Below are 18,246 nucleotides of genomic sequence, written 5' to 3' on the forward strand. Positions count from 1 at the left end.
TATATATATATATATATATATATATATATATATATATATGCAACATCACTACAGTATTAAAAAAAAATTATTTTAGCTAGCAGTGATGAAATCTATCCCACATGGTACTCATGTTCCGAAATATTTGGTAACTGTTTCTGACTCAAGTCTATGCTATGCAAGTGATCCCAAAGTGAATATTTCCTTACAGATGCAAGTGCTTTCCCCAGTGCATCGCCTGTCTGTGAACTTCCTGCTGCTCCACTTCCTCTGTTTGCTGAAAAACAAAAGAATGAACATAAAAGAAAGGCAGGAAAATAATCCCATTTTCTATTCTTGGTGCAGGTATCCATAATTCAATTGCATTTTAATGCTAATTGCATTGCGCGAACCCTTTTAACTAGCATTAATTTTTGTTTGCCGTGGTAACTCTCAAACATACCTCAAGCACTGAATCGCCTTACGTGTGCTGCAGACCGGAATTCCACACCCAAAGGATATACTTTCGTTTTCCCAGAGGACCCTACCTACCCCATCAATTCCATGGTTATCCCTGGGGAAGATACTGGAGCAGGCCTTGAATGCATTCTTTCTTCCCCTCCCCTCTGTTCATAGAACAACTGAAGAGGGTGTTTTGCAAATAACTACAACTTCTCCTACATAGTCATTCACTTCTCCCTGCAATAAGGGGACACAGAGGTCTTACTTTACTGCCTTCACATTTCCTGCATTGCATGGGACAGCACAGTCTAAGTCTATTGACACAGAGTAGCCAACGGATGCCCTCCAGATGTTGCTGATTCCACCTCTCATCTGCCCCAGCCAGTATGACCAATGGTCAGGAATGATGGGATTTGTCGTCCAGCAACATCTGGAGGGTACCACACTGGCTATCCCACATAATGGAATGATTTGCTGCCTTCACCCCATCTTTATTTATATCAGAGAGACAGGCAACCCTAGCTCTAGAGTCACTCAGAACACTTGAAACAACTGGGGAGGTGGGCGATTCCTGATTTCCTCCTCTGGGTTAAATTGGGCACAAAGCCTTTTTCATGAAAACTTGAAGCAAGCTAACAGTCTGTCATGAAAAAAATGTAAGCTCTTATTAAATAAAATAATTTATTTTAGCGAAAAAGCTAAATGTAGCGTAAAACTTGGCGAACAAAAGGCTACTTCCACAGGTCCCCTTTCCTTACTTGAGTTCGATGGTATTATCAAGCGGGCTCTAAAAATTCAACAGTTCCTAGGATCCTATGCTCAATGTATGTCAAAGAGTTAAAACTGGAATTTTGGTTTCGTGGTCTCAAGGCCCCAGGGTCCTGGGCAACTCTAAATGACTCATGTGTCTTTAAGCAGACATCAAGTAGATAATAAGGTTAGGACAGCTCTCCTATCTCTTTTTAAACATAAAACCTCCCATTTATTGACCAGATGAGACTCCATGCCTTCAGGGCCATAGGGAAAAACATAAAAGACAACAAGAATGCAGAGCTAGGAAACCCACCTCCCCAATACGTATAAATAATCATCCAATTAAAATCACAGAATCATGGACCACTGGTGACAGGCAGGAACCAGGAGTAAACTGATGGAAGATAGCTCACAAATGGCTTCCATGATGGAAGATAGCTCACAAATGGCTCAAGCAAACACCCCCTCCCCTACCTAGATATTACATGGTCCTCCCTTGAATTTTCAGGTTTCTGACATTACACCCCCACCAACTCTTTCATTAGTGTGGCTATATAAAGCAAACCATGAAGACAGTATCCTACCCTACTGCACTCTACGAAGTAAATCTCCTTCTGCCTTCCAGATTTATGGGCAATTACAATGACACTGGGGCAACTGATAAACACTGAGCCTTTATTATTTATTACATAATCCTACATTTTATTTTAGAATATTTAGTACTGTAACAGTGCAATCCTAATCATGTACAGTGGTACCTTGGTTTACAACCATAATCCGTTCCGGAGATCCGGTTGTAAACCAAACAGGTTGTAACCCAAGGCGCGATTTCGCCAATGGGGCCTCCCCCCCAAAAAAACGGGTTGTAATCCCAAAAAAAAAATGGGATGTAATCCAAAAAAAAGGGGGACATGCACTTCCGGGTTTCACATGGTTGTAATCCAAAATGGTTGTAATCCAAAACCAAGGTACCACAGTATTCTCAAGTGCAAATCCTACTGAGATCAATGGTTCTTATGAAGTTTACAGCACAAATAACTTTATATTAAACTGTATGTTAAATAACTTTAAACCTATTTGGCTGTCTATCTATAGTTCAAGGTACCTTATCATAAAGTTTCTGGCTATGGTCTTGGAAGCAAAATAGCCAAGCCAGATGCTATTCTGAAAAGCTCCTCCCGCCCATCTTTCCATGCGAATGTAACCCTAGTGGGAATGATTCCCTGCAATCTAGGTCCTGATTGGGAATTGGGATGCCTAGGAACGCAAATCTGCTGATGTGGAAATGTCAAGGATCAGGACCACACAGCAATGGCATATTAAGAAGTTGAACGTATTTGGGAAGGGACTCAGCCATTCTCCATGAGGATATAACTGTAAGGGATGATACAGTGATTAACCCTGCACATTTCTGGCATAATATCTAAAGGATTGTCCCTTTCCTGTCCCCCCCAACCCCATATATGTTTGTTTATGAATCTGCCTGTTCTCTTATGGTCCTCTGGTGAGGCCTCTTGTGTGAAGGTTTGATGGGAATGTGTTGTTAGAGCATTTTCTCTGTCACAACCATTCTGTTGCTTCCCTACTGCCAGTCTTCCATCACGGCCTGAGGATATGGCTTTTTAGTGAATTACTGAATAATCCGTCCCAGGCCTTTGGGAGGGGTTGAAGAGTGCAATGAACAATTCAACTATGATCATTTATAATGTGCTTCAGAATCTTAACTGATTTTGTTTATTTCAATTATGATTCTCAACAGGTGCATTTGACCTTGTTTTTTATTGTACAGTGGTACCTTGGTTTAAGAACAGCCCTGTTTATGAACAATTCGGTTTATGAACTCCGGAAAACCAGAAGTAGTATCCTGGTTTGTGAACTCTACCTTGGTCTAAGAATGGAATCCGAACAGTGGAAGGGCACTGGCGGCGGGAGGCCTCTTTAGGGAAAGTGTGCCTCGGTTTAAGAATGGTTTCAGTTTAAGAATGGACTTCTGGAACAGATTAAGTTTGTAAACCGAGGTACCATGGTACTATGTTTTAATGATATTGATAATAAGGTATTACATTAGTAAGATATGACTAAAGAGGCTTGATTTTATTCAGTCCTAGCTCTTTTTAGATTTGCTAAGCTTTGAGTTTCATGGCAACCTTTCTATATTATAGATTTGTTCTCAGCTGATGGCATTTAATGCCTTCTTAATGGTTGCTTTTATGGTTCACCTGAGCCACTTTGGGCACCTCCATTTTGAGGGAGAAGGCCCAACTAATTTTTGAAAGAGCTCTGGCACATATCTTTTTAGGATGCAAGTATCTGGTATATTCCAGTACTATATATAAGTACATACAGTGGTACCTCGGTTTTCAAACATAATCCATTCTGGAAGACTATTCCGCTTCCGAAACATTTGAAAACCGAGGCACAAAGGGATAATTTCAATTTCAGTGGAGAAAATGGAAAAACACGCAGTGGAAGCCGTTCAACTTCTGAGACGCATTTGAAAACGGAAGCATTTACTTCCAGGTTTTTGGCGTTCGAAAACCTAAATGTTCAGCTTCCGAGATGCTTGAAAACCGAGGTACCACTTTACGTGATGTGTTCCTTGCTGAAATACCAGAAGCCCCTTAAGTATTGACATTCCACCAGCTTTTGAAGGAACACTTGGCTTAGGCATTGAAACTGTTGCTTAACCATTTTAATTATGATGCTTTTCAACCAGTTTGTTTTATTAGATATTTTGACTGTGGGTGCCTTTAATGCACTGATGGAATTATTTTGTTGTGTACTTGAATTAGGAATGGATTTTATAATTGGTCTTATACCTGTAAACAGCTTGGAAGCCATTCGGCATATGATGGGCAGACTATATAAATTTAATACTACTAATGCCAGGATTATGTAAAAACCAACCCAAACATCTCACTATGAAATCTGGTCTCAGATTGCAACCTTCTCAGGCATGTAAAATGTTGACAGAGTAAACAATGTTGATGCAACCTAGAAGTGACTCTGATTAAGAGTATAATAAGATCTCTGCTGGATCAGACCAAGGCCTACCCAGTCCAATATTCTGTTCTCATGGTTTAGTTAAGCCAAATAATTATTTTTTTGATAAAGCAGTTACTGTGAGTTAACAAGCAAAACTCTTACAACCCGGCATCAACTTCCTGGATGGAACACAAATCTCTGAGTTGCACAAAAGTTATGGTTATAAGACTTAAGAAAGAGAACGGAAACTTGGGTCAATTTGATATTTTCACTCTTCCTAAGATAAGAAGTACTGACACAGCAGGATAAAAATTCATGTCCCTCCTGTGCCATATGACAGTTTATCACCCCACTGCACTGGAAGCTTAACACGCTTGTAAAAAAATAAAAATCAAGTGCAGTATTATGTGACTGTTCTAATAATAAAATCACAGTAAAACCAAGGCCTCAAGGGAAAGCACACATAATGTTTCCACTAAAAAAGCCACATACTGCCATGCGTCATGTCATTCAAACATGTCATTTAAAGTGAGAGTAGAAAGCAGGATTAATACATGAATGAGGGAGATATTCTGGAGTAATCTTTAGCATATGCTGCATTAAATCTCTTCTGGTAAGTGGCTGACTGAATGCCACATAGCTTTGAACCTTTGAAAACACATGGGTAATGCTCTGCACAGACTTAAGCATCGTTTTCAGTTAATATCCTCACATGATCCACTCAGGAAACTGGAACTGTTGTGTTCACAGCTCTTTAGGACATCAGCTGTTGATACCCATGGTCTGTGAAAGTTTCTCTCGTCCAGAGAGAAAACTCATTGTGCATGTAATTTTTTAAGGCATATCCGTAACTTGAATAAAGCAAACACTTTTTTGGGAGGGAAGGGAAAATAATGGGGAAATAATAAGGCAAGTGGCCGTGCTTGTAGTATGTAGAGATGAAATTCTAGTTCCAAAGAACTTGACAAGAGGTGAGCCTTGTGCAGGCATCTGTGCAGCAAGGACTTTAACCACCCACACCATTTTAGTCATAATATATTTGAAAAGCATAGAGAAGCAATCCTTTCTGATGACACAACTGATGAAACATTGTCCCTTCCCTCTTGCAGAATCTTGTGGGAATCAAAGAGAAGCTTGACATTCCTCAAGCATGAAAACAGCTTGTCAACTCACCCATTATGCTATCTGTCCCATTTGCGGGTGGTGTGCAGGAAGAAGCACTGTAATGGGTTGTGCCACTGCGATGGAAAGTGGACATTGGAGGAAGACTGGAATTGATGTCTGCTGAGGAGTGTGATGGGTAGCTCTGTGGTAGAAAGCATAACGAGAGAACATTTCAGTCAGCAGAAGAGCACGTTAACAGCTGGACCTCTGCATTTGGATCACTTCAACTTTCTTTAACACGTGTGGGACACAGCTTTCTGAGCAGATATATATTCATTAAGATATATGATATAATAATGCACACATATCTCACAGCAGGGCATGCTGCAGATGAAAGGACATGGGGCTCTGCAGGCTGCCTGTGTGAGCCTAGTCTCCTTTAGACATGCCCCAACCTCCCTCTTCCTATGCGGTTCAATTAAATAATTATTACATATATCAGATTTTATTGGGGTTTCACCATTTCAGACTCACTTGCAATGGTAAGCACAAATGCACACACCTACTTCACCATGAAATTTCTGGCAATGAGCCTGGAAAGACTGCTGGTGGAAGACAATATGGAAAGAACCAAAAGTCCTACAGAGCACTAGTTCAGCCTTCTGTAGGGAGTTCACCAGAGAGCCATTCCTATGCCATTGTTCGATATAAAGTTCCCAGATCTGGTGCTCTCCATCAGTGTGGGACACCGGACATTAGAGGTCGCTAGATGAATCCCACCATAGACGTACCCTCCTGTATGCAGAGGACTAGAACATATAAATATATGGGCTTTTGTAGCCTCACATCCCAGAGACTACTCTTATCCCATATACAACAGATGGGCAGCATAAACAATAGAAATGTTTGTCATGTTCCATTTTGAAGACATGAGATGTTTACAAATATTTATTTCTATTCCGCTCTATCCCAAGGTGGTTGCATGCTCAAAGCCGCAATATAAAAATAAACTCTAAGAGACATCAACAAAGATATACGCCCATGACTTGCAACAAATTTAAATGATGTGTGATCCAGCTAAATTCAAACCTATTTGTCAAAGCACTTTCAAGTCCTGTTGAATTTGGTGGAAGAGCATTAAGCATGCACCTAACTCTTGTGCAGTGCAGTTCAATCCAATCCAATCCATGTTTACTTGGGAGCAAGATCCACTATGCTCAGTAGAGTTTGTTGCCTCGTCAATGCTTCTGGGATTTCAGCCCCAGTGAACCAGTGGGATATAAAAGGGGGTTAAACTTCAGCTGCATCATGTCCACAATTTGCAAGGATGATTTAGCATTGTGTTAGGGCAGCCTTCCCCAACCTAGTGCCTTCCAGATGTTTTGGACTACAGCTCCCAGTGCTAGCCTGGGGCTGATGGTAGTTGTAGTCCAAAATATCTGAAGGGCACCAGGTTGGCTCTCTAGCTGGGTTAGAGCTGCTACACTGGTTTCCTGGTAGGAGGGTTACATGGTGTTAATGCACCAGCTGAGCCACTCTGCATCTCCTGTTAGTGCACCTGCACCATGCCTACCTCCCTGCCACCTCCCCTCTCAGTAAGGAACAGAGACCCAGCTTCCAAGAGCCTAGTGCAATGGCTTCGCCCCACCCAGCAACCTGTTTCTGTCAACCACAGTTGAGGAATGTCAAAAAGAAGTTATGTGCAAAAAGTAGGTTGATTCCTATTGAGTGTTTTTCTTCTTTCTTCTCTTGCGTAGCTTAACACACTGGTCTTCAACTGGTGGGTCGTGGCCTGATCCAAGGTGGGTTGCAACAGGCACACTACCACCATGCAAATACATGGTAAAGGATTTAGAAATGGGTCCCCCAATGCATGTTTACACGTTAAAAGTGGGTCCTGGGTTCTCAAAACGTTGAAGATACCTGTTGTTATGCTGGAAATTGGAAGATCTGCATGGATTTTCCAGGAAGGTTCTGCCCCCTGGCTCCTTCTCCCACTCATGGACCTGCTCTGCTGTGACAAACCAGCTCCATCAGGCCTCCTCTCCCTCAATTGTCACCTGGGAGCAGCCATACCATCAGGCTGCCTCAGTGGGAGAGATGGGAAGCAGGGCTCATTCCATCAGCTCTGCCAAAAGACCAGCTGTATCAGGTACTTCCTACCCCTGAATTGTGCCAGCTGTTCATTATAAGAAGAACTGTTTAAGTACAGGTGCCTGAGTTTGATTTTTTCGTCTTCCCTCCCTGTCCCTTCTCCCTTGTGTGTTGTTGTTTTAGATTGTAAGCCTGCAGGCAGGGACTGATTTGTTTTAATTGACTGCATGTAAGCCACTCTGGGAGCCTGTTGACTGAAGAGTGGGGCACAAATGCTCCAGATGAATGAATGAATGATCTTTACTGTTAAAAGCAGTGTGCAAAAACACACACACCAGCTCAAACTGGCACCAGTTTCCAACAACACTCCTTCTCGGTATGCAATTAGAAGCTCTTTTGCCTTGAAGTAAGTTAGATGGCTATGATAGCACAGAGATTGAAAGTTTATTTGTTCTATTTATAAACAGCCTTCCCCATGCTATTTATTACCTTTTTATCTACAAACCCTACTAACAGCACCCTTTCCCTTTCAGGACCTACCAGGGAACCAAACTTCTTCTTTCTTTTTAAAAATCCCCACTGGAAATAGAAATAAAATTAGCAAAGGAATGCACAGAACAGGCCTTCCCATTGCATGGGTATGTGCAGTGGTACATGGCATGGTGGCGTGATGTTCACCTGACCTCACAACAGCTGAGTCTCTGTTGCTTACCAGAAAGTAGACGGGGAGGGGTAGACGGCAGGGAAGCTGGCGCAGTGCAAATGCACCAGCAGAGCCAATCTGGCACTCCTGCTGGTACTTTTGCAATGCGCCAACCCCCTCACCGCCAACCCCCTCACCGCCTTGCCCCTCTCCCTCCCAGTAAGCAACAGTGACTCAGCTGTTGGGAGGTCAGGTGAGCATCACTGCCCTACCATGCTGTCTCCTACTGGGTACGTGTGCCAATTCTTTAAAATGGTGTCTTCTATATTTGTGTCGCACAAATGCACCAGCGCTGAACTGGAACTCCCCCCCCCCCAGCTTATGAAAAGTTTTCTTCCTACAATGAAAGAGGCTGTTTCATTTGCAGGGTGCTTCAGAAATTCTTCAGAACTCCTGTGAGTGTGATTTGAGCTTACCTTATCGTTGTAGGGTGGCTGAGGCTGGGGTTTGTGTTTTTCCTTTCTGTTATACTTTTCTCCAGTGTTTTGCAGCCTCCCTAGCTGCCCACACTTCCTGATCTGAAAAAGCCCTGTAGGAGGAGTTACCTCTTGCTGTCTTCTCCTGGGCTTTAACTGAAGCATGGGAAGCTGACAAGGCTGGCTACTGAGTGCCTAAGATTACTGCACTTATTGATTTTATTTTTTAGGGAAGCCCTTCCTTTTACCTTTACCCCAAAAATTAAAAAACCCCACACTATTTATAAGTAAAAAGAAAAGAATAAAGGCTTAATTGTGTTAAAAATAATGTTCTTCTCCTTTCTGCACTTACAGGGAAACACACTTCAGGGCATCATGGAGTTTTCAGGACATGTGGACAACTTGCAAGGCTACAGAATGATGACCACTTGATTGATAGTTTGTAGAACAGGGGAAAAAGACATTCACAAACCCTCTCGCCCACCTCAGAAATAGCATGAGCACAACAAAAGCCCCGCATGTCTTCCATGAAAATGTTACCAACATTTTCTTTCCCTTCTAATTTTCAAATGAATGTTGTTGGGGTTTTTTTTTTAAAAAAAGTAGTAGAAGATGCCATTTTCAGAACAGCACTCTCACACACGCACATAGAATGATGCTCGCGCAACAGGGCTTTCCTCTGTTTCTCTCTGAAATGGCCCTCAATATTGGCAAGGGGAAGGGAGTTGGGAGACCAACCCCCCCAAACAAACAAATATCAGCATGTGGGGGGAGGAGAGGGGGGAGCATTCCATCTGACGAAATGAAACGTTTGCGCAGATGGAACATACGTTATATAGCGTGATGTTGAAATCCACTCATAGGCTTACCAAGCGGTCATGAGGATGAAGACTGCAATAGCTACTGGACTGTGGAATATGAGAAGAATTGCCCAGCATTCCGCCATAACCAGGCTGATTCATCCCACTGGAGGAGCTCCACGGATCACTGCTGTGATGACCGTCTGTAAAACAGAAAAGAAAAATAGGCTTCTCTGAAGGCTTGGTTATCTAACATTCTGGTGTTGTGTTTCCAGTAAATGTTAAAATTAGCATTGTAATAAGGTCTGGTGCACACCTAACGCTATGCTGTGTTGGGTAGCGGTTTACGTTAAAAGATAGCAATCGCAAATGGGAAGAGCTATGTATCAGCCTTTTGCTTCCCAAGGGCTACACTAATTTTATATAAGTATGTGCTCATGATTAAAAAAAAAAGTTTGCTCCAGAGAAAAGCAAATGACATCTTTTGAATCACCACCAATTAGTCATAGGTCTTATGTGCAAAGACTTTCCTATAGTTTGTTGTGCTATCTTTATCTAAATCCTAAATACCTACGACCTATATTGTTACACATTTTTGCTAGGGTAAAAGAGGAGCTTAAAATAGGGTGTTATTAAAATTTCTATGCAACCCTTCCTCCCAAAGGAGTCACCCAACACCATAAATACCATCCACACTATAATTAAAGCATCTAAAATTACATATCTAAACAATATAAAAATATGTAAAAAATGGAATTCCTTCATATTCAGGCACTGTTCACATGGTGAACTGGAGCGTTTCCATGACATTTATTCAATAAAGTGAATATTGTACCTGTTTCATTTTTTTAATTAATAAAGAAAGACAGACAAAAGTTGACATATGAATGAGCAGAGGACATATTTTGACCACCTTTACAATCTTTGGGTGGAAGTATGATAGAAAAGCCCTGGAGGCGGGGCCTTTTCTGTGGTGGCATCACACCTTTGGAATGCCCTCTCTGGGAAAATATTAGAGGCTCTCTTTCTGCTTGTAGATGGGCCCGTGGAAAAAATGTATCCAGACAGGCATTTGATGGGCAATTCTAACTGCTTTTATGCGGCTGTAGGGAACAATCCTAAATCCTAATCCATGCTGCTAGAGATTAGGATTTAGAAGAGGTGGCCCTCTGCCAGGCTCTGCCAGCAGAAATGCTGCTACAGGTGCCTCTGCTGTGCCCACTGAAGGTGGGAGCTGTCATGAATTGGAATCCTGCCATTGGTAGTCAGTGTAAAGCTCTGAAAGAGGAAATATCGGGGGGGGGCGGTGTGGAGAGAAGCAGGGCTAGCGATGGATCTGCTGGAGCTGGCACATTAAAAATCCACCTCCACCTTCTGCCCTGATTGGCAGGTGCTAGTTCCAATTGTCACTGAGGCTGAGGTAGGATTGCTCCATCCATCTTTGGAAACTGCTGTCTCTTAACGCTTACGTTTCTAATGCGTGTGCATTCTTTTATTTGCGCATTTGGGCAATAATACCATTCTGGTTTTGCAGTTATTATAGATGTTAATCCCACTGCTGGGCGAGTAAGGATTTTCTTGCTTTATAACTGATTATTGTGGATAAACACTTTTAGTGTACAGTATTGTTTTAATGGATATGTTCACTACGTATATTTCGTTCTTGCATTTTACTTTGGTTATGGCAAGTGACAAACTAAACAACAATAATATTTTGCATTGTTTATATGGTTGTTTAGGTTATTGCATGCCAGTGTGAATAAAAAGGTAGGGCTGAAATGAATGAAAATGTATACATGCCTAGCATGTTGTCCTGTCGTCTCTCAAAGCAACAGGGGAGGCTGAATAACTTTGTAGAAACATAACAAAGGGAGCAAATAGGCAAGCTATTCAGCTTTATTAATTTCTAAAATGTGCATGAAGTTTAATGCTTTAATTTTAGGACATAAGCTTAACTGTTCAAGTTTGCCTTGGGGTACATGATATTTCAACCTCAAAACTGAGGAATATTGAAGGCATGAATGACCTGCAGTATTCAAAAGGAGAACCAGGACTTTCAACAATATTTCGGGGCTAAGTCGTTTAGGGTTTTAAACAGTAATGTGATCACCTTGAATTGGGCCTGGAAACGAATTGGCAACCAACACCGCTCATACAGTGGCCATATGAGTTCGAAAGGGAACCCCACCTAGTAAGCTGGCTGCTGTTTTTGACCCATTTCCTACTGGTTCTCAAAATGCACGCACAGCAAAATCCCATTAATGGCACCACCTTACCTTGCATGAAGAAGGAACTAGGAAAAGTGCTGGCTGCTGGTTTTGAGGATGGATAGCCTGGTGAATCCCGATTGTAGTCGGCAGTGCTTGCAGAAGGGGCATAAACCTACGGTGGAAAGAGAGGAGAAAAGAATTGCATTTAGTATGCCACCAAGAATGACTGCACTTGAAACAAAGGGGTGAAAAAAGGGATCCCCCCCCATTCTTTATTCAGCACAATCCACATCATAACGTTAAACTCCGTGCTTCATTTAAAACTGAAATAGGAAAAAAACACTATAGCTATTTGTAATAGAGAATGTTTTAGGCCTGGTTCACACTAAGGTAGCAAACTAGAGTTTGGGCTGTACAGGTGGGATCTCACATTGCTGAAAAACTAACATGCTGGAGAAAAGGTTAGGTTAGGTTACCCTTCTCCCTGATACCTGGTTTGCTCTATGGAGATTTCATACTATCAGGGGAGCATTCAATCATGTGAGCTGTCAGAACAGTACAACCCAGGCATGGGTTGGATATAAAGATGCCTTGCATTACACTTAAGGATTTCAACTTGTTCAAGGTGTGCCCTCAAATCTCTCTTGATTGCTTCCCCACCCCTCTATGCTCTGCCCCATCCTATTCCGCTAAGCATGCATTATGCAGACGGGAGCTCAGTTGGTTAGAGCCTGGTGCTGATAGTGCCAAGCTCGCAGGTTCGATCCCTGTACTGCACAACTGCATATTCCTACAATGCAGGGGGCTGGACTAGATCAGGCATCCCCAACCTTCAGCCCTCCAGATGTTTTGGACTACAATTCCCATCATCCCTGACCACTGGTCCTGTTAGCTAGGGATCATGGGAGTTGTAGGCCAAAACATCTGGATGCCTGGACTAGATGTTCCTTGCGGTTCCTTCCAACTCTACAATTTTATAATTTTATGGGAGGAAGAAGCTCCCTCTCATGACCTTCTTAGCACTTGCACTTCAACCAAATCACATATTTATTATCTGAGAGAGAATGCAGCCCCTGACTGGCATGGCTGACCCCCATAGGGCATTTGTTAAGGGCAGCTTCTTACAAAACTCAGAGGAAAAATATGAGTGGGAGTTGCGGGAACCACAAAATAGAAACAGAAATCTGGTGTGTGTGTTTCAGCATATGCAGATGTGCAGGCAGACTGTACTCCAGAGTGCGGGGTACACTCAGTGGCATCATTAAAGGGGTTTGAGTCTCTGAAGTGGGGTAAACATAGAAAAGAAACCCACTGCTGAAATGAGTGATATCTGCCACGTCTGCCTGGCTGCAAGCTCTCTGCCCAACATATGCACAGTGGAATCATGGAGTGCATCATGGAGTTTAACATAATTTTACAAAACCATTGAAAGTGCTATATTGTGTGGAAATATGCAGATTTCATACATGAGAAGAGGAACAATGGGAGAAGTTAGGAAATCAGCCCTTAGTTCCCATGACTGAAAAATGAAATTGAGAAAGCAGTACCAAGCATATCCTGGGATGCTAAACTCCTATGATCTTTGGTCTTTGCTGAGAAACTTAAAAGAACCATTAAAAATTGGGATAGGCACAAGACCACCAAGACAGCATGTGTGCACTTTAGGGGTTAAACCCTGCTTTTTAGTACTTAGCACATTTGCCTGTGCAATAAACTTAGCAAGTATGCCAAAAACCTAATTTACTTACTAATACAACAAAGGTTTTTCTAGCCATCTCTTCACAAGGAATAAAAACAATCTTATTCATTTTCCTGCTTTGATTTGATTTAAGCAGAAATCATTTTTTAAAATGTTATTAAATGCCCAGACTTTGTTGCCATTTTTTTTTTAAAAAAAGCAGTTTAATGGACAGCATTTTTATTTTTGCATTTTATTCGACTTTAATATGTGCAGATATCTGTATATTTAAAATATATATGTTCCTACTTTTAAAAGACCTCTCTACTCCAGATGGTCAGGAAGACCAAAACATCCCCATCATCTTGATGAAAATGGATACCTTCCTGCCTCCATTTTGAAGCAGGCAGCAGATCACAAAACTGGCAGGGAGCCTACTCTAACATTCACACGCCATGGCAAAAGCAAGGAAATTTCACCAATACAATGCAACAGCAATCAGAAATGGTAGAGAAGGGGAGGGGGGAGGTATCTTACAAAACATGGCAATTTCCCTCCAAGAACGAATGCCTGAAGCTAGAAGTCAAATCCTGACAATAACAGTGAAGATTAATGAATCGTTATTTTGCCGAAATCTAGTAAATAAAGAGCTGCACCTCAATGTAAACTCTCTTACAGGGAGATTTTCCCAGCGTGCAAGGTAATTTTCATAGGATATCATATGGCACAAGGAACTGCCATTACCTTGTGTGCTGTTGTCGTAGAAAAATGCCTTATAAAATTTCTTTTTAAAAAAAATAAAAATGTATATCATATATTATATCAAATAACTCTTTCGTTCAGAAAGAGTAATCACATCAAGACCAGGGGTAGTTGGTGTCGGCTGACAGAAGCTGGTGATGTCATTTTTAATGTTTTATCCATTATGTTTTGTTAATTATTTATTAAGCAATTTTATTATGTACATGAGCCCAGAGGCCAATTCAGCTTTTTTTTAGAACTAGAAATGCTACTATTATAATTACTATTTATGGATGCAATAGCATATGGTGAGTGGAGGACAGCCCGAGTGCCAACGAAATTCCCTGAACCGAACCCAGATCCCCTGGATGCAGTTTCAAATCACACCAAACATTTTTATTTGGGATTAGCTGGACAGCCAAGGCTTGCTGCAAATACAAGTTTGATTTTTTTTTTGTTTCCTCCAGCCGGATGGCGTTTGCAATCCTGCACACACTTACCTGGCGGTAAACCCCATTACACCTAGTGGCACCTTAGCCCTGGTTGCATGTTCTAGTCCTTGTAAAATTAGGATTGCAAAAAAGGAGAGTGGGAATGGCTGTGCTAGCTCCACAGTTCCCATCACCCTCCAGATGTTTTGAGGCAAATAGATGAAGTGGCCTATTTGCAGCAGCATGGGCTTCTCTTGGGAGAAGGCTTGTCCTAATCTGTATGAGGAAGCTCGCATGAACAGAAAGACTGCTTGTTTCAGAAGTTATCCAGGGACAGGAAGAGCTAGCATACTCTCCTACTCTCCCTCATCGAGTGATGGATTAAAACACCTGAATAGAGTTGCACTTTTGCATAGATATGCATCCAGCTAATCTACAGATGGGCCTAGGGAACCACAATGCTGAGCTAGGTCAACCAGATTCTCTGGATTTTCAAATTACGTCAATCAAGGATATGGAAGTGGCTCATTTGGAAAAGATAGTCTCCCATCTGTTTTTCTGGAGGGGATGGTTGCTCTCTCTCTCGTTGGTATGCTTGCTTTATTATGTGATGGGGAATATGAAGCAGGAGAACAATTAAGCATTAGTCATGGTCTAGCATGCTAAACCATGGTTTAGTGCAGGCATAGGCAAACTCAGCCCTCCAGGTGTTTTGGGACTGTCCTGTTAGCTAGGGATGATGGGAGTTGTAGTCCCAAAACATCTGGAGGGCCGAGTTTGCCTATGCCTGGTTTAGTGAAACATGCCTTAGCAGGAAGGAGGTTCCATGATCCTCAGACTTGTGTGCATTCAACAGCTGTTACTTTCATTTTCCATGAACCTTGGTTTTCTGGATGAATGATCGTGGTTTATCACAAACTCTGGTTAGTTTAAACAAGTTGGCTTAAGCAACCCATGACACAGCAAAAGTTCCTTTAAGTTTTTAACTGTCTACTAACCCATAACAGAATTCTCAGTATTAAAGGGGCGCTCAATTCAAAATGCCTCAATAGATCAACACCCCCAAACCCAACACTATTTCATTTCAATGTTTCTCAAACTTCCAAATAGTTACAAAAGCACAAATAATATAAAAGCATAAATATTGGTCTGGTGAAACTATATGTACTAGGAAAGCTTGCTTCTATTTGTTCAAGAAAAACATAAGGGACAGCAACGCCAATGAATCAGATTTATTGGGAGTGATACATTAGGTAAAGTTTGAACCATATTCTTTAGAGATAATGCTACAGTAAATTTACATTTTGCTGGTTATAAATACCTAGTTTGTTTTAAATCTTTGTTGAAGAATGAGAAATCCCCCCCCCCCGGCCAAAAAGCACCACCCACAACCAGCTGAAAAGCAGCATGATCATTTGGGTTGGCAAACTACGGTACATGTTTAAGTATAGGGAGAAATAGCATTTATTGCATTTTTAAAAACTGCATAAGCCTCTTAACTGTCATATCTGTTCCCATACTCCTTAGCTTTGTATCTTGTGCATCCCAAGATCCTATGCTTATTTTCCTGGAAGCAAGTCCCAGTGAATTCAATGGGGTCTGTTCACCTGTAATGCCCCTAGGATTGTAGCCTGATGGGTTAAGTAAGTACTGTGAGAGAGACAGAGCTGCCACTGCTTTGTGGCTATTTGCTCCCACCGCCTTGCAATGTCATGGTAAACAAAATGCATGAGGTTACATCATTGCACTGTGCATTGTTCTACCCCAGCAGCTGATACGATCCAGTAATCTGAGACGGCGGGGGGGGGGTGGGGGACATGAAAGATGACTTCTACACCCTCCTCAATCATTTCTACAATCCCAAGGCCTGCATTGGCCCAAGCATTGGAACAGACCTCTCAGCATCCATGATGGCAAGGCTACCTGTTCAGTGTCACTTACAGTTTCTCTCCAAATCACAAGCTAACCTGTTAATGTTGCAACAGGTTACTCCCTCTATATTCTTTGTAGTGTGTCCCTGTCCACTTCCAGCTTCCGTTTATGGTCTTCCTTCCTTCCTTTTTGTGCCTTCTCAAGCCCCATCCCTATTCTGCCTTTCCAGGAACAGGCAGGCAAGGCAGCATCTGAATAGGCAAGAAACTGTGGTTTCCTCCATATCCAGAAAGTGTAAAATTGACGAGTCCTTAGCGAGCAGAAGAATGGGTCCCAACTTGCACCACTGCAACCACCCAGGACACGCTTTTGCAGATAGTAGTCCAATTCCAACGGCTTGGGAGTACTTGGCACATGACTGCTGCAACATCAGCCCATTGCTTCTAATGGCTGCAGCTGCCGTGGGTTTGCTCCAGCTCAGACTGGAGGCATGTACCTGACAACTGTTTACGACGCGGAGAATGCACACTCCTGCCACCTTTCCAGCATGGTGCACACAGTGGTGTACAAAACAACAGAGCCTAATAAAACGCTCACAATTGAAACTGAACTTAAAACACCCCAGCAACTGCAATATCCAGCAACAAGGCAGAGGGAAAAGATCAGTTAGGGTCTTAGTAATGCCCCCCTTCTCATGCTCTATAATAATAATAATAATAATAATTTATTATTTATACCCCGCCCATCTGGCTGGGCCTCCCCAGCCACTCTGGGCGGCTTCCATAGAAACCAAAAATACAATAAAATATCACACGTTAAAAACTTCCCTGAACAGGGCTGCCTTAAGATGTCTTCTGAATGTCAGGTAGTTGTTTATCGCTTTGACATCTGCTGGAAGGGCGTTCCACAGGGAGGGCGCCACTACCGAGAAGGCCCTCTGCCTGGTTCCCTGTAGCTTTGCTTCTCGCAATGAGGGAACCGCCAGAAGGCCCTCGGCGCTGGACCTCAGCGTCCGGGCAGAATGATGGGGGTGGAGACGCTCCTTCAGGTATACTGGACCGAGGCCGTTTAGGGCTTTAAAGGTCAGCACCAACACTTTGAATTGTGCTCGGAAACGTACTGGGAGCCAATGTAGGTCTTTCAAGACCGGTGTTATATGGTCTCGGCGGCCGCCCCCAGTCACCAGTCTAGCTGCCGCATTCTGAGACCAGGGTTTCCCAAACTTGGGTCTCCAGCTGTTTTTCAACAAAAATTTCCATCATCCCTGACCACTAGTCCTGCTAGCTAGGGATGAAGGGAACTGTAGTCCAAAAACAGCTGGAGACCTAAGTTTGGGAAACCCTGATCTAGATGCAGCTTCCCCATCCCTAGAGAACAAAGGCTACAAAACCAACACGGATTAAGCATGCTTAAACCCACTGATGTACTTCGTTCAGTCCTGGACTGTGATGCCAGAAAACCAATTTTATGCTTTCTCGTGCAATTCATGTTTTTGCTTCATGGTTTGATCATTTTAGAACTGCTGATATTGAGCTGGTTCACATGTAATACTAAGCCAAAACATGGTTCAGTGAGAACACATCAGCATGAGGGTTCCCAGAGAGGAAATTGATGCCTCATTGCTGCTCCCCTGGACCTGCTGCTGCTGCTGTGAGCTAATCCATGGATTGACTCAGAATGTTGTCTGAGGCATCTGGTTTGTCTTGTACCAGACGAACCATAAGCCCATGTTGGAGCAACAAGCTAAGACAAACCATGGCTTAGCTTACTGAAGCAGCAGGGCCAGGGGAGGAGCATAGTGGCTGCAATCTCCTCTTGTTCAGCCATAGCTTAAATATGAACCAGCGTTGCATGTGAACCAGTACAGTGGACGCTCGGGTTGCGAACATGATCCATGCGGGAAGCACGTTCGAAACCCGCAACGTTCGCAATCTGCAGTGTGGCATGTGCGCATGCGCAGGTCGTGATTCGGCGCTTCTGTGCAAGCACCAAAACCCAGAAGTAACCAGTTCCGGTACTTCCAGGTTTGGTGCGGTGCA

General features: G+C 42.6%; 1 protein-coding gene across 20 annotated transcripts in view; it reads right to left on the minus strand.

Moving 5' to 3' along the window:
* The window catches only part of TCF4 (transcription factor 4), a 339,764-nt gene that overhangs the window by 46,328 nt on the left and 275,190 nt on the right, over positions 1-18,246 (minus strand). For all 20 annotated transcript variants that reach the window (XR_008332771.1, XM_053408685.1, XM_053408679.1 and 17 more), the window contains 4 exons: positions 11,552-11,657; positions 9,345-9,478; positions 5,332-5,464; positions 189-256 (listed from right to left, as the gene is read on the minus strand). Coding sequence is in view for 19 of the 20 variants with exons in the window: in XM_053408685.1 (XP_053264660.1) it covers positions 189-256; positions 5,332-5,464; positions 9,345-9,478; positions 11,552-11,657 (441 nt within the window). In the remaining variant the exon portion in view is untranslated. The remainder of the gene's footprint in view (positions 1-188; positions 257-5,331; positions 5,465-9,344; positions 9,479-11,551; positions 11,658-18,246) is intronic.

Source organism: Podarcis raffonei, chromosome 11, assembly GCF_027172205.1.
Source record: "Podarcis raffonei isolate rPodRaf1 chromosome 11, rPodRaf1.pri, whole genome shotgun sequence".
NCBI classification, from domain to species: Eukaryota; Metazoa; Chordata; class Lepidosauria; order Squamata; family Lacertidae; genus Podarcis; species Podarcis raffonei.